Here is a 17,055-nt window from a genome sequence, read left to right on the forward strand (position 1 = left end):
CTCTCCAAGTTTGTCCAAGTTCGTGTTCATTGCATCGGTGATGCCATCCAGCCATCTCATCCTCTGACACCCTCTTCTCCTTCTGCCCTCAATCTTTCCCAGCACCAGGGACTTTTCCAGTGAGTCAGCTATTCGAGTCAGATCACCAGTCCACTTAGTGAGATTCAAAAGCATACATGATTCCATCAGACGTACAAAATGACTTGTCCCACTCGCCAGTGTCCGAGTGGCCCTTCCTTCCAGGTCATGCAACGAGACGGCATTTTTCATCTCCTTTGCAGTGAATGCGACCAGCAACCAAATTCTGGCCCGTGGAAGCTCTACGTCCAGGCCTGGCCGATGAAAACCTCCCCTCCTTTTCTCTCCCCTCAGCAGGCTGAAAAGAGGGAGCTCTGAGAACCTAAAGGAGAGTGGGGTGCCCAACGGGTCAGGGCTGGAACCCCTGAGTGGCTGCGTAAAGCAGAGTCCTGCTTCCCCCCACTAGACTGCAAGAGCGTGAGAAATCAAGGCGGATGTTGTGCAGGCCACACAATCTGAGGGTTGTCTGTTAGCAGTGAGTCCACCCGGACCAATGAGACGCCACGGCAGTCCTTTTGAAGTCATAAACTCAGCCTTTTCTGTACGAGAAAGACGTCCTGCGTTGCTGTCATTTTAAGTTAAAGCTCCCATGACTGAATAAAGAACTCAAGCTTTATGCTTATAATTAATTCACACCCTCATGGGACAGTCTTTATTAAATCAGAGAAACTTAAAGAAAGCTGATTCTCTCTCTCTTCCTTCTTCTGAGATTTTCACTGAATGAACCCAAAGGAGAAAGCGTGTTCCCCGAGGTGGTGTGGACGGCTGAAGCGTCTGTCCACGTTTACGGCTGCCCACAAGCTCAGGTGCATTGCATGAACTCACCATCTGCCGTCTACCTGGAGACCCAGGCCTCCGACTCTGACTCAGCTGCGTGAGCCACGCTCGACTTCTCCCATGACGTGTCGACCCACAGGATGGGGGGTGAGGGGACAAAGCAGGGGGGTGGGTGGCTGTGTTCACGCTGATGGAACCCCCCCACACACACACCTGCGGTGGGGGCCCTCCAGGTCACCTTGGAAACGCAGGCACACACGGGACAGGTTTGCATCGGAGCCGCTCCGTAACGCACGCGCACAGTGGGGCGTGCGCGTGCCCACCTGCCTCCCTGGAAGGCTTCAAGGCTTCTCCTGACGCGTCTTTCCCTTTCTAACTGTTCTGATAAGGAGCTCCTGCTCAATGCGGCTACCCGCCTCTAACCTCAGGTCACCTGCCTACAGGGGCTCTCGTCTTGGATTAGAATCAAAATGCAGCTGAGAGGAGAAACCTCACAGAGAGAAACTTTGTCCATTAACGCACAGGCTCCTAAAACTCAAATACAATACTGCCATTTGACATCCCATCCTAACAACTATCTGAGAAAATACACAGCTGCGGATGGTTCAGAAATTTTGTCAGAAAAGAAAATGAAGAAGGATTTGCCTGATTAAAACCAATAGGATGCTCCGCTTTTGTTTTTGTTTTTTTGCCACTAAAGACAGAGACTGATAAGACTCTGGACTCCAAGTTTGTGATGTCTGATGCCTTGTCTTGGTTCTTTAAAAATAAGAGAAGGAATTTCCTGGCGGTCCAGGATTCGGTGCTTTCACTGCTGGGGACTGGGTTCCATCCCTGGTGGGGAACTAAGAGCCCACAGGCCAGGAAGAACGGCCAAAGAAATAAAGAATAAGTAAAACAGGTATACAAGAAGACGGGGCTGGTGAAGGGAGCGTGAAAGAGGCAGTCTTGGAGATGCGGCACCGACAGCCGGCTGCCCCTGACCTGCGAAGGCTCAGCTCTTACATTCAGCCTCCCCTCTGCACCTGCCAGACCCCCTCCCGGGCAGCACCTGTGTCTGCCCGAGGAAGGAGGTCTAACCTGCTGGCTTCCTGCCCACCTTATCGGGAAACTACGTTTGCCTTCCCTCAGCTAATTCCTTTCCATTTCCAGCCCACTTTGCTGTTCAGTCGCCCAGTCGTGTCTGACTCTCATCAACCCCACGGACTGCAGCATGCCAGGCCTCCCTGTCCTTCACCATCTCTCCAAATTTGTCCAAGTTCATGTTCATTGCATCGGTGATGCCATCCAGCCACCTCATCCTCTGACACCCTCTTCTTCTGCCCTCAATCTTTCCCAGCATCAGGGACTTTTCCAGTGAGTCAGCTATTCGAGTCAGATCACCAGTCCACTTAGTGAGACTCAAAAGCGTACATGATTCCATCAGACGTACAAAATGACCTGTCCCACCATTATCCTTTGATGCTTCGTTTGTGATAGCAAAAGATGGAAATGACCCAAATGTCAATTTATGAGGAAAATGTTGTTAGCTAAATTTTGGCTCAAACAGAGGGCTTCCATACAGCCATAAAATGGAATCAGGAAGCTCTTTGTGAATTTTGAGATGATTTCCAGGATCCTGTTACATGAACAAAGTTGAGTGTCTACAGAATGCACCAATTGATTTAAAAAAGAGAAAAATTAAAACATGCATGGATTTGCTTAACTGCATAAAATATTTACAGGAAGACCCATAAGAAATTGAAAATCTGGGTGACTGGGGTAAGGGTGGGAAGAGGGCTTTTTAATCAGATGTTATTTGGTGCCTTTTGGACTTAGAACCTGGTGAGTGAGTTGCTTCATCAGAAAATAAATTAGATTTAACACCTTCATTGGTGACAGGGTAAGAGGTTTTGTCCCGAGACTGAACACAGTGACCACACAGACACGGCCCCCACCCACCAGGAGCCTGAGACAGAATCAACTCTGAGTGACAGGAGGGGTCCCAAGGGCCCCCCAAAAGGAGGCTCAGAGCAGGGGGAGGGGTTGCCCCGGGTCACATGGCCTCCCGCCCGCAATGCTGACCTCTGGCCTCTGTCCTGCGGCCCCTCTGGACTCGCCGGTGTCCACGTGCCATGAATGGGTCCAGGCCCATTTTCTTTCCATGACAAGCCGACCTGTTCTGCTTCGTCCTCCTGAAGGAAAGCAGCCAACGGGTGTCCGAGCAGGAGCTGGCTTCGTCTCCGCAGGAGTGAGAGGAGATGCGGTGAAGGAGACGCAGTACCTGCCGCCGCCAGAGCTGAAGGCCCCGCAGCCGAGAGCCTGCGGGCGCACGAGGGCGTCCCGGGCGCCTCCCGGGGCTCGGGGACCCCGCGGCTGGCTTCCCGCAACGCCCCTGCCGCCCTCAGGCCTCGAGGACGATCTAAACTAATTAGGATTTTTATTCCACCCCTGCATCATCGGGGGGAGGAGCTCCTCAGTGTGAGAAATGGGCTGTTGGCTGTGTTCACAGTATGCGCGGCCCTTCGCCTGGGGTCTCCTGACGTCAGCCCCTCACGTCCCTGGAGAAAACGGACTTTCCGGGCTGCGCCGCCACGGCCTGCAGGGCCCGAGCAGAAGAAGACCTGCTCATGTGCTCTGAACGAAGACACTTCGGTGGTGTCTATAAAAAGCACTTAACAGGAAAGGATCCGTGAAATATAAAATAGTAAATGAGAAAAGCCACGTGCAGCGTGCTGCCAAAACCTCCTGTGTGCGTAAAAAGGCCCGCCTTATTATTCACCACGTTTCAGAGCAGTTACTATTTCTGTGCAGTAAGGACGGCAGGTGATATTTATTTTTTTTACTGTCTCGATTTATCTTACATTTTTTTTTTTAATCTTACATTTTTACAAAAGACTTTCTTATATTTTCATGATCAGACCAGAAAAAACTCGATCCTTAGAAAAACGTATTCGCATTCATCATACTCTGGAAGGCGAGATGTGCGGGTCATAAAGTTTAGCAAGACATTCAGCAGCTCCAGGAGGCTGAATCCAAGATATCCCATTTGCTAGAGCCCTGCACCCCTGTGGGTGAGAGCTCTCAACATTCTCGTGAGGACACGGTCCGTGGCGGGGACTCCTGGGCAGCTGCGGTCAGTGGCTCCCCCACACCCTGTCCCCTGGAAGTGGGAACAGTGGCCAGCCTGACCCCCAGAGAGGAGGCCTTGTGGCCGTTCTGGCCCTCTGGATGGACCGAGACCCGCCGGGGGACCAGTAAGAGGACAATGCTGACAGACAGTAAACGACATGTCGACACAGCCTCTTACAGTCTTTACTGACTGTTGTCCCAACCCGCTTTTCCGTCCTCCTCTTCCCTCTTCTCTGCAGATCTGAGTGCTGGGGCTAAGGGGCTTCTGCTGGTTCCCAGGACCCTCAGCAGAGCTGGGCAGCCCCAAGCCCAGCGGCTCCTGGACGTCCCGCCCGCACGAGTCGCGAGCCTGGAGCAAGCACTGCAGACCATGGTACAGGAGGAACTTGCAAGCTGGCGGCTGGGGGAGGCCCTGTCTAGGCGCCGTGGAGGGTGGAGTGCGAGGAGGCCGCCAGGAAGAAGCAGAAAGTGTGGGGAGGGAAGAGGTGGAATAGGACAAAAGTTTAAAAAACTTAGCCTTGTCTCTGGATGTTGGCCTCTGCTTATTTACCCTTCAGTTCAGTTCAGTTCAGCTGCTTAGTCGTATCCGACCCTTTGCGACCCCATGGACTATAGCACACCAGGCTTCCCTGTCCATCACCAACTCCCAGAGTTTACCAAACTCACGTCCATTGAGTCGGTGATACCATCCAACTATCTCATCCTCTGTCATCCCCTTCTCCTCCTGCCCTCAATCTTTCTCAGCATCAGGGTCTTTTCCAGTGACTCAGTTCTTCCCATCAGGTGGCCAAAGGATTGGAGTTTCAGCTTTGGCATCAGTCCTTCCAATGAATATTCAGGACAGATTTCCTTTAGGATGGACTGGTTGGATCTCCTTGCAGTCCAAGGGACTCTCAAGAGTCTTCTCCAACACCACAGTTCAAAAGCATCAATTCTTCGGCTATAAAGCATCAATTCTTGGACTATAAAGAAAGCTGAGCACCGAAGAATTTACCCTTCGCTTCTGTACAAAACTTGACAATTTAATAATTATTGTTGTTCTGTTGTTGGTATATGTTCATGAACTTACAAGTAGAAAACAAAATTTTTGAGCCTGGAAGGACTAATCCATAGAAAAGTATGTATAGTAAAAATTAAAGTATTTTTAAAAAATTTTTAAAAAATCGACAATTTAGAAACACTTGGATTCTATCAAATAAGACAGAACAAAATGAAGTCCTGTCCTGGTTGTCTGTCTTTTCACTCTAGTGCTTCGCCCATTTTCTGATTTTGGGGGTGTGCCTCCCTGTGATCACACTGCCTAGGGACACAGAAGCCAGCAACGGGGACTCCCCTGGTGCCCAGTGGCCAAGACCCCACTCTCCTGAGGCAGTTCGGGTTTGATCCCTAATCAGGGAACTGGATCCCACAGACCCCAATCAAGACCGGAGATCTTCGTGCCACAGCTAAGGCCCAGAGCGGCCAAATTAATCAATATTAAAAAAAAAAAAAAAAAAAGCAGTGGCAGCCAGCACCAGTTGAGAGGCCGTCATTTCTGACCCTGGGAAGCTGGAGGGGGCACGTCTTGAAGAACAGCGTCAGAGCCGGGAAGGGTCTGGCAGGCATGCCAGGCCCCACCAGGACCAGCGCTGGTTCCCCGAAAGCTGCCTCATGTCTGGGGCCCTGCCTTTTCTCTACACAAATCTGTTCTGAAGTCAGCTCTATAGACCAAGAGGCGAAGGCAAACCCCGGAGTTCTCAGGTTCCCTGGCTGCGCGCTTTCACGGAAGGGCGTCCCTGCAAAGGCCTCTTCCCCACATGCTTCTGTGATGCTGGGCACTCGCTCACAGCTCAGGGGACAATCCAGGAGGCAAGTCTCTTTGCATAAACCACTGCAGCTCTAAAGGAGACCATTCCTGCTGGAGGATTTAGAAAATACCCCGGGAGTCAAGCATCCATTACGTCACAGCGTGAGCATGTTCCGACGGCTATTACTGGGATTATGCTTGGGGGCCGGCAGATTAAAGGGTGTCAGCCCCAATACTTCACGTTCTACTCAGGAGAAAGGCAAGGAAACCAACCGCCGAGACGGCAGCCTCCTACCTGCTGAGTCAACTGCAGGAGCATTACTGTGCTTATTCTCAACTTTCTGTGATGAGACGCAAAGCGAAACAAAACAAAAAGAACGGAAACACTAGCTGTTTCTGTACAGAAACCAGTGAACTTTCTGATAATTGCCTGTGTACTTTGGAGGCAAAGAGACTAACCTAGAAAATGCTAAGCATATGTAAAATAGAGCGTGAACCTTCGGAAGGGCGCGTGTGTTTCTGGCTGATCACGCGACCGACAAGGTCCGAATGTATCCAGGTGTCTCCAGACGCACAGTAACTTTGCTCCCTGACAGTGCTTCTTGGAAATGTCACATGAACTTTAACTAGACTTGACATTTTGTATGTATTTTCCCACAGTATTTTGAGTGTTGGTATATAAACATGTGAATCCTCGACCACTCTTCAATGCCAAAGGAGCAATGTGTTTGCAAGGACCATGTGACCAAACTTTTATACCCAGATGGGAGTAATTGCTATAAACCTGAAAACGTCCTTACAATGATCTGAAGCAAATGCATGGGATAGCATTGCTGCTAGCGCTGGGTCACAGGACAGGACACAGGGCCGGGGACACGTTCGCGTCTCAACAGACAGTGGGGTGGGAGTTCAGGGCGACTCCTGCAACACACAGGGTGATGGAGGCTCCCCTGTCTGCCCGGAGCCGGGAGCTCGGCTCGTGCCCACCAGCCGAGTGCCAGCCGTTTGGTCACCTACCAGGAGCTGGTGGAAGCCGTGCTGGTGTGAATCAGCCAAGGGGGGCCGCTCGCGAGGCCTGCAACCCCACAACGCTGGCCCCCAGCACCTCCGCTCTGACCTGGAGTTCTGGAAGCCAGGCCTGGAGTGGTCAAGGTCTGGTGCATGGCCCTGGGTCACCTGGGCTGAGGAGTTACCCACGGCCCCGGGTCTGGTCTGGAACTGGATTCAGAACCGTCCACGGCCCCACAGGCTGGCTCTAGAGACTCACAGGGCAGGCCTTCCACAGCCCGTGTTTACAGATGTGAATCCCGCTCCTCCAGGCGCCCGTGAAGCAGGCTGCTCTAGGAGCCACGGGGGTGGGGGGCCTGGGCTGAGGCTGGGCAGCCCTGATTCCCCAGCTGCCCACGGCCCTCGGTGGGGACCCACCTGGAAGGTCGCGCCGCGGTGGGGGCTGAAACCTGGTACCTGCAGTGGAATCTGCCTGTGTCTGCGCGTGCACGTGTGTGTGCCTGCATGTGTGCACGTGTGTGCATGCACATGCGTGTGCATGCATGTGTATGTGTGCAGGACGCAGTGGTAAGACACCTCTCCCAGTCTGACAGCCTGGGACTCCCCTCGTCCTTGCGCCTCCTGCAAGCAGACCCAAGGGCCTCTGCACCCCCTGGGGCTGCATGGTGGGGGGCTCTCCCCAACCCCACGCCCCTCCTTCCTCAGCAGACTGCCCTTCCTCTTACCACACTTTCCTTTCCCGCCCCTCCTGGGCTCACCCCCACCCCGATCCCCAGGCCCCTCACTGCCCCGGGCCTTACTCAGCCTCAGCATGTCCTGGGGTCTCTGCTCACAGCTCCCCACAAGCAAGGCCTCCCTCGTGCCTCACTTGTGGCATGGAACACAACCCCACCCTCACCACGCCGGCACCTTCCACCCCCCCCAATCGATTTGATTTTCTCCACAGCATTGTCATTATCTGACACAACACTTACAGGTCTGTGACATTAAATGTATAACCCTTTATACAAAACAGCTGCCTGTGACGAAGTTAAGATCTCACATACATTTTACCAGTATTCAATCATATTTTAAAAAGCTTATCAGTTTCAGCTTCTGAAATTACACATATGTATTTTATAATCCCATCCAGTGTTTAAATGTTAATAGGGTCAAAAGCTTTGGGCTAAAATCAAGTGTTATTTGGAGTGATCTACGATCTATATTAGCACTGAGAATGGAATGGTCACTTTCAGATGATTTCTGGTGCTTCAACTATATTAGAAACATTAATACACTCAAAAGGATGTGCACTGCGGGTGTGTTGATTTATACTCTTGTTCTGCACTAGTTAAATAGAAAACCCACAGAAGAATGGCTGCTTCCTGATTCTCTCTGCGTATGCCAAGTGGACGTGTGAAGGAGCTGATCGGGTGCCATCCTGAATTTGGTCTGCATGTGGATTTGCGCCCTCAGCCAGGGAGAGCCAGGCTGGGGCGGCATCGAGAGTCCCTGGGTGAGAACCACAGTGGGGGCCCAGCCAACTCACTGGAAAAGACCCTGATGCTGGGAAAGACTGAAGGCGGAAGAAGGGGACAACAGAGGATGAGATGGTTGGATGGCATCACTGACTCAATGGACATGAGTTTGAGCAGGCTCCGGGAGTTAGTGATGGACAGGGAGGTCTGGTGTGCTGCAGTCTATGGGGTCGCAAAGAGTCAGACACAACTGAGTGACTGAGAAACAACAATGGACATTCCCACTCCATGCCAACTAAATAAAACATCTCTGGCATCAGGGCTTAGGGGTTAATAGTTTTTAAAATCTTCCCGGGTGGGTGGTACTGATGGGCAGTCCTGTTTCAGCCCCCCTCAGTGATCCAGAGCAGAATGTCTGGATCCAGACCACTTGCATTCATCATTTACCAGCTCTGTGACCTTGGGCAAGTCACTCAACCATTTTGTACTTCACTTTTCTCAACTTTGAGAGAGAGAGAATAGTAGCTAAATTTGCAAGGCTGTTGTGAGGATTCAGTGAGATAACGGATGAGTAGTAAGCACTGAGCCTCGCTTTTATGTTTAAGGAAGTCGGGCACAACTCTCAAGTCACCGGAACATTCCATCCACGTCTAGCGGGAGCTGCACAGAACAAAGCCTCTTCTCTCCTGAACAACAAAGGCAGCTACACCTCCCCCAACTTGGGTCCCGATTTATTCCAGCCAACTCTTGGCTCCTGGTCATCAGACATCCCTGTTCCCCCTCTGCCTAAACACAACGGGTTTCCTGAGGTCCAAAGTCTCGTGGGAGCTGTTAACACTTTATGCATCCTGACTGCCACTCTGTTATCTAAACATGAGGTCAAGAGCAAGGCCGTCCGTCCGAGTACGCAGCTCCAGCCACCGAAACAGAGGGGGCAGAGCCAGCACTCAGCCTCCATTGATCCCCCTGGCGGCTGCAAAACTCTGCTTACAGGCCGATTTTGTATGCCCCCGACTGGCATACTGCAAAATGAAATGAAAGTGTCAAGAACAGTAATATATCTTCCAAGAGTTATGGATGTCTACCCCGTCCACCTCTCTTAGCCTGAACCTGAGTTGTTGCCCACAAGGAATTCCTTTCTAAATCAGAGATAAACTTTGTATCATGAAACACCACTCACAGCCACATCAGTCCAACCTGAGCCCACCTTTCTCTCTTGACCTGAGCTCCTGGACCCCACAGCTCACACAGTGTGGCTCTCCCGCGTTATCGCCTCCGTGGAGTCACACGAAGAGGTGACGGGGCCGCAGCTCGCTCGGCGGATCTGTAGGGGCCATGCTTCAGGGAGGCCCTGCTCCCGGGGTGACAGGGAGCTGGGGGCCGCTGGGGGTGCACGGTGGCAGGCGGTCCCCACGAGCGCACCCACCGGGAGCACCAGTCAGGTGCAGCCTGTAGGGGCAGAGAGAAGCCCCACGTGGACCCCGGGACCCCACTCCCACCAGCCCCTCCTGTCTACAGGCAAGCGGGCAGCCGCAGGCAGAGTGCTTAACCACCGACCTCCGCTGTTAGGGCTGATGGTCTGCAATTAACACGCATCTTTCTAGAGGTTTGGATGAAACCAAAGGCCTAACTTTTACTTTGGAGAATACAGTATATTTTTATAATAAACTTGTTAAAGGAAATTGCATTCTATCTCTTTCTTCTATTCAATTTTAAAACGTTGAGCCATTTGGGGAACTGTAGGTGTGTGCACCAGCAGACAGGTTCAAGGAGGTCCGTGTCATTATTACTATGATAACCAAAGCCAGGGAATAAGCTGTCTGCCAAGGGGACAGGCTGTGGGGCACGGTGGAACATGGGGTCAGCTGTGCACAGGCTCTGCAGCGGCGGTGGCACTTGTTTTAGCTCATGAATCAGTAATATTCTGCCAGGTGGTCCGGATTGGCGGGGATGGAGCCTCTGCATCAAGCCCCTCTCATCCTCCTCCTGCAACCAGCCTGCACGTGCAAGTCCCGGAGCGACGGTGGTCGTACAAGAGCTAACCAGCCCACCTTCACAGCACTTCTCCAAGGCTGTACATCACTTCTGCTATTGTCCTCTTGGCCAAAGGCAGTCAGACGACCACAGCCGTGGCAGGGAATTCACCCAGCCTCACGGGGAAGGCATTGAAAATTTACGGGCCCAAGGATACGGGACCCAGGGTGGAAGCGGGGTGGTCAGTTCACCCACATGCATATAAGTTGTGATATGGTCACATGGTGGACTACTATACAGCAGTGAAAAGGAGCGACCAGCTGCTAGTCACAAACGTAACAGTGAGCAGAAGGCAGACTCTAAAGAGCTCACAGGTGCAGCTCCATCTGTACGAGGTCAAACCGTCACAACTAAGGACAGTGTCACAAGTCAGGTGGTGGTCACCTTTTGGGGGCAATGAGAGGAGTGGGCATGTGGAGGGTCTCTGGGTGTCTGTGGCATTCTGTTTCTTTATCGAGGTCGTGGCTACACTGATGTCTTCCCATGGTGAAAATCCTTGCAGGACACATGATCTGTGCATTTTATGTATTTGTCATGCTTCAATTAAAAAGTCAACTTGAAGAAAACTGAGCTTGCCAGGGAGTATGTCTCACCAAGTGTGGATAAAAAATGAGAAGACATTTAAACCGTGAATGTCTTACAGCTGATGCTCTCGTGATGATACCCAGAACGGCAGTGAGACTGTGAGACACTAAGTTCCCTTTGTTTCAGCCGCCAGGTGTGGGGTACCTGTCACGGCAGCTGTGACGAGCAAGCCCACCTCCCCACAGCCTCGCCTCTGTTTCCTATCCCAGGAAACGTGCCCACCCACCTGCCGCCTGGCCCAACACCTGGACTCCAGTCTTCTCCCTCCGTTCCCTGAGTCCCCCCTTCACTAGGTCACCACATCCGGTCCATTTGCCCCCCTGAACGTTTCCAAGACCCACTCACTGTCCAGCTGACAGTGAGTGACCCTGGCCCAGGTGTCCTGGAGAACAACCCCCAGCCATTCCACCCCACGCCCTGTCCCCCACACGGAGGGATGCTCCTAGAGTCCAAATTTGAGATCATTTCCCGGCTTAACCGCGCAAGGTCCAGGCTGTGGGGCCAGGACCTGATGGCCCGTGAGACGCCCCGCCCCAGGCCCCGTCTGGCCACGCCCCTAGTCCCCGCCCCAGGCCCCGCCTTCCCGCTTGGCCTCGCCCCGAGTCCCCGCCTCAGGCCACGCCCAGTCCCGGCGGACCTTGCTCCGGGTCTCCGCGACCCGCAGGCGCGCACGCGCAGTTCCCCTGCAGCGGCGTTCACGCTGCCCAGAGCGGGCCAATTGCCCGCCGTTTCCGAGGTCAGACCTCGCGTGTCTCAGCCTGTGGGTGCGGGGCCTGCGGCCCGGCCAAGCCGCCTCACCGCTGCAGTGACCCATCGTCCCTCCCGAGGGCCCAAGGCCGCTGTCTCCCGGCGTCTCGGGGCCCTGCCCGCCCATCACCAGCGCTCAGGGAACAAGATGGAGAGACTTCCAGATCTGAGGGACGGGCAGGCCCGGACGAGCTGGGGAGGAGGAGGGAGGTTCCCGTGTCACCAACCCGAGGCCGGGCGCAAGGGCCCCGCGCGGGATGCGCAGACTGAGCTCCGCGAGGCTGGCGGCGGGAGTGAGCCGCGTGTGACTGGGCGTCATCCTGGAGGCACTTCTTCAGGGGAGTCGAGGAGATAAGCTCAGAGACTAAGAAGAGTGTCCTGGAGGGTGGCGCGGGGCAGAGCAGGCAGGGGCCCGGGAGTGACGGGGAGTGACGGAGCCCGGGAGTGACGGGGTCTGGGAGTGACGCGGACCCGGGAGTGACGGGGAGTGATGGGGGCCCGGGAGTGATGGGAGGCTGGGAGTGACGGGGAGTGATGGGGGCCGGGGAGTGAGGGGAGGCTGGGAGTGACGGGGAGTGACGCGGGGCCCGGGAGTGACGCGGGCCCGGGAGTGACGGGGGGCCCTGGACAATGTGGGCCCTGGGCAGAGCTCCCCGGCCTGAGGGAGCGCAGATCAGGGGCAGGTGGGGGGTCTCCGTGGAGGACGGGCAGTGGGGCTGGTGTCCAGTTCACGGGCCAGGATGAGGAGGGCAGTGGAGTGGGGCTGGCTCTGACACTGGCAGTGACCGTCCACACGAGGCGGGACCTCCCTGAGGGCGACCTGCTGGGCACGGGACAGGGTCACATGACTGGCAATGGGAAAGTCAGACACCGACTTCATGGACAGGAGCGAGACCACAGACCAAGAGGCAACTTTCCACAGCCATCCATTTATTATAACACATCTCATCAGCACAGCACATGATTCCAACAGGAAATATACTTACCAAAGTTGGTTTAAATATTGTGTAACAATCCACGGTATAAATATATGTATATACAAAATTTTACAAAGACATTAAAAGGTTACTGACCAATGAAGTCCTGAGTTTAGAAAGCAGAAAGGATTAAATAGTGAACATCAAGATAAAAACTACCAAAGTAATACCGTAGGAAGTTCCTCCAAGAGGAACAACCTTCAGGAGAGGTCCTTGTCTCTACACCTGCTCTTCCTAAAACCTGACAGCGAAGAGCCACTTGGCAGAGCATTGACTGTGACAAACACATATGGACCCTCAGAGCGAATACAAGCTCAAATGCCAAAAATTAAAGAAAAAAGAAAAGCACATTTTTTAAACTGCACCGTTTTAAAGCACCTGAAAACACATGGTTCATTAGCATCATAAGTAAGAACCAGTCGCTGTGTGAGAATAACTCTGCCTAACGAAAAAGCCATCCAAGGCACCCCGGCACCAACTCCCACAGCCGTTCCAGGCTCACAGCGTGTCTGCACGTGCGGGAGACAAGGGGGAGATCCGGTTACTCAAAATAATTCTTGCCCAAGACCTGCTCGACCTCACCCACGCCAGGCCACTGGGTATCTCTTCAGTTTACACACATTTCTGCAGCCGAAAATGTCAGACAATCTCCTTGAGGGATGAGCCCCAAAGTGCAATATGACCTCTATTACCTGATTGTAGATAAAGGTTTTTTTAAGTTCAGAGATATAATAAGGGTCTTAAATCTTCATCAAATCATGTACAAACTCCCTATGTCTTCATCAGACAAGAGTTATCAAGAGAAGACCTGGCCTCTGATTCCCCAACCCCATCCAATAGTTGAACTAATATTCAATCGGTTTGAAGTTACATTCACACAGCCCCTAACATGAAGCCCCTGGCAGATAAAGAATGAGCTGGCATGCCAGCAAACCAGGTTATTAATATAAATTATACTATATTAGGAAGCTACTCATAATTTGCAAAGAAAAAGGAAACTGTGTCCTGAACACACCATTCAGAATGGCAACCAGTTAATCTTTCAAGAAAAGGGTTGTTGATTCAACAAGGCAGGTTAAGCTGCCCTGGTTAGACTTGCTTTGGCAGCTTCACCATAAAACTCATCGTAGCTATTGTATTTACAAGGGAGTGAAGATAGAGGCATGAAGGTGTCCACTCACAGGAAATAACTTATCCTCAGTCACCACAGTCCCCATAAGAACCATTACACACAGGCTAGTGAGCCAGCCCGAGACTGCACACCCGTGTTAAAGACGAACATCGACATTTCCAGGCAATGAACAAGGACCACTCACTTGGTTTTGAATCCCAATTCTATCCGATTGCCACGAGACTCTGACATGGTAAGTACCTGTCTTACATCGTCTGCAGGGAAGCCTGGGGCTGCATATTCAGGCATCTGAAATCAGCGTCAACACCCAGGAGGAGGCCGCCCACAGACTGGCCGGCTCTGGAGTGGGCTCACTGCCCTCTGGCGGGAGGAGACCCCTCCCTGGCGCCCTCCCGGGGGGGCAGCACACCCTGCTCTGAGCCGCGCAGGGCCGGGCCCGGGAGCTCGTACACCCGCTTGGGCACTCCTCGGGTCCTCTGGGGGCCGGGCCTGTCCGACCCAGGCTGCTCTCGTCCTGCTGCTCTGGGACCCTGATTGCAAGCTTCCCAGGGCCCCCACAAACCAGGTCCTTCTTCAAATTCAAAACCCAAGAGCAGTGAGGTGGCGCGAGACTCCAGCTCCTGGTGGCCGGCTCGGGCCCTGCTGTCCTCAGGGCTCCCGCTCCGGTCACCGTGGAGACCCTGGGCCGAGCTGCACAGACGCTGCACACAGTCCCGGAGGAGGGCCAGGTCCCCGCGGCGCCCTGTGCGAGGAGAGGGGAGAGGGGGTCACCTCGCCGTCCTCCCCAGGGAGTCGGCTCCGAGATGTGACCCGAGACGTCTAGCCAAGTGACCCACTGGGACAACTCCAGGCAACTTAAGGGCATTCAGTGCATCTGTTAAGTAAGCAACTTGTTCTTCAGGATCTAGTAGTCTAGGCAGAGGAACTTACAGATGTTAAGTGGGAATTCAATCATACAAGTTCCTACAAGTCAACAAGGCCAACAAGGGGCACTGATGAGGCCTCAGTGAGTGAATCAAACTAGAAATGAGAAGATGTTTGAGATTCCTCAAACTGTCAACTCCTGATTAACCACAAATTCCATTTGCACTACATACCTCTCACAGCAGAAATAATAATTTGAATAGTTTGCTCTAAGCCACATTTTAACTTCAAGAATTCTTGGGCAAGATTAATCATCTTCTTTAAATCTTCACATTCAGAATTTTCTTCTTGTACTTGAGTTCTGAAGCTTTTCTGCATAAAAAAGTTCATAGTTTAAAAAATACATAATAGGTTACATGGAGGGAAAGCTCAGTCAAAATAATTTTAATTGCCAGAATTTTACCTTCAAAATGACAGTGAGTTTAATTTCAAGACCAAAATATATTCAAAAGAAACAAAAAGTTTTAAATAATTTAAAAATCAAAGTCCAATTTCCTATTTTATGAAAATGAAATAAAACAATAAATAGTACCTACTGTTTACTACCCAATTATCATAAAAGATAAATTTGTTTAATTTTTAAGAGTTCAACTTTATATCTCCTGCTTATTTTAACATTTTCAAGCTATAGAAATTTTGATTCCATATTTAGTTTATATTTTTCTATTTACCTGTGACATGAGTAAAATAATTTGTCTAATTTGCCTGTATTTTAAAATCTTTGAGCATACTGATTATTAAACATAATTTTTTAGCCTATGGTGATTATTCAAGCAAAAGCTGACAGCAGCAGAAACAAACAGGCATGACACATTAATACGCTCAGTGTCTGCACACTATTTCATCCATCACTAAACCAACCAAGTCAGACACCAAGAGGAAGATGCCTGAGAGCTCCTGCACCTGCCTGCTTCCAGTAAACAGGCAGAGAGGAGTCCCCAGCCAGCGGCAGAAACTAAAACAAAAGCACATCCACGCCGGAGCCCAGTGAGATGAGAAACACACTCAACAAAACCAAACACGAAAACAATTAAGAGCTTCTCTTACTGCTTTCCATTCAGCGAAGAGGTTTCTGAGGGATTCGATCAGTCCTAGGGCATTAGCTTTCATCTGTTTGGTAACCTACAGAGAATGTTAAAATATTATACAAATAACTGTTTCAGTTCAGTCAGTCAGTTCAGTCGCTCAGTCGTGTCCGACTCTTTGCGACCCCATGAATCACAGCACACCAGGCCTCCCTCTCCATCACCAACTCCCAGAGTTTACTCAAACTCATGTCCATTGAGTCGGTGATGCCATTCAACCATCTCATCCTCTGTCATCCCCTTCTCCTCCTGTCCCCAATCCTTCCCAGCATCAGGGTCTTTTCCAATGAGTCAGCTCTTTGCATGAGGTGGCCAAAGCATTGGAGTTTCAGCTTCAACATCAGTCCTTCCAATGAACACCCAGGACTGATCTCCTTTAGGATGGACTGGTTGCAATTCCCTGATAGATTAGTTGGTAAATAACTGTTTGCTGCTGCTGCTAAGTCACTTCAGTCGTGTCCGACTCTCTGCGGCCCCATAGACGGCAGCCCACCAGGCTCCCCCGTCCCTGGGACTCTCTAGGCAACAACACTGGAGTGGGTTGCCATTTCCTTCTCCAATGCATGAAAGTGAAAAGTGAAAGTGAAGTCACTCAGTCGTGTCTGACTCTCTGCGACCCCATGAATTGCAGCCCACCAGGCTCCTCCATCCATGGGATTTTCCAGGCAAGAGTACTAGAGTGGGTTGCCACTGCCTTCTCCAAAACTGTTTAGAATTCTATGGGATCTGCGAGGGAGAAGAGTTTTCGTCAAGTAGTCATGAGGTTGGGGCTCAGTTACTGAGACTACAAGTAAGTAGCCAGAGTGTCTAAGTCACAGAAGTGGATTTTCTTTCTAAATAAGTTGCACACTGGTCCCACATTAAATGTGGATACCCGTCTTCCTGCTGGTCCAGTGGTTAAGCGTCCATCTTGCAATGCAGGGGACACCGGTTTGATCCCTGATCTGGGAGGATCCCACATGCTGCGGAGGACTAGGCTCGTGTGCCGCAACTGCTGGGCCCCGGCTCTAGCACCTGGGAGCCGCAGCTGCTGAAGCCCACTCACCTAGACCCTGTGCTCTGCAACCAGAAGCCCACACACTGCAACGAAGAGTAGCCCCCATTCCTCGCAACTAGAGAAAGCCCACGCGGCAACAAAGACCCAAAAATAAAAAAATAAATAAAACTATATAAAAAAAAGAAATTATAAAAACAAAACTAAATAAATAAACAGTAGTTCCCATTCTCAAGTGGAAAAGCAGAGCCCCAATCAAAGGAGGAAAAAGAAAAGCGGAACGTGGCCACTAGGGGTCACTGACACACTCCATCCTCTCAGTTTCATCCAAGGCTGAATCTCTGGCAACAACCACTGCCA

At 51.7% G+C, this 17,055-nt stretch overlaps 1 protein-coding gene across 2 annotated transcripts in view; it reads right to left on the reverse strand.

The window, feature by feature from the left end:
- Positions 1 to 12,493: 12,493 nt before the first annotated feature.
- Positions 12,494 to 17,055, reverse strand: part of KIF14 (kinesin family member 14) — a 43,910-nt gene continuing 39,348 nt past the window's right edge. For both annotated transcript variants that reach the window (XM_043923966.1, XM_043923967.1), the window contains exons 28-30: positions 15,664 to 15,738; positions 14,790 to 14,928; positions 12,494 to 14,434 (exon numbers count right to left, since the gene is read on the reverse strand). In XM_043923966.1, coding sequence (XP_043779901.1) covers positions 14,043 to 14,434; positions 14,790 to 14,928; positions 15,664 to 15,738 — 606 coding nt within the window. In that variant the 3' untranslated portion in view covers positions 12,494 to 14,042. The remainder of the gene's footprint in view (positions 14,435 to 14,789; positions 14,929 to 15,663; positions 15,739 to 17,055) is intronic.

The sequence above is a fragment of the Cervus elaphus genome, chromosome 14 (genome assembly GCF_910594005.1).
Source record: "Cervus elaphus chromosome 14, mCerEla1.1, whole genome shotgun sequence".
Taxonomy (NCBI): domain Eukaryota; kingdom Metazoa; phylum Chordata; class Mammalia; order Artiodactyla; family Cervidae; genus Cervus; species Cervus elaphus.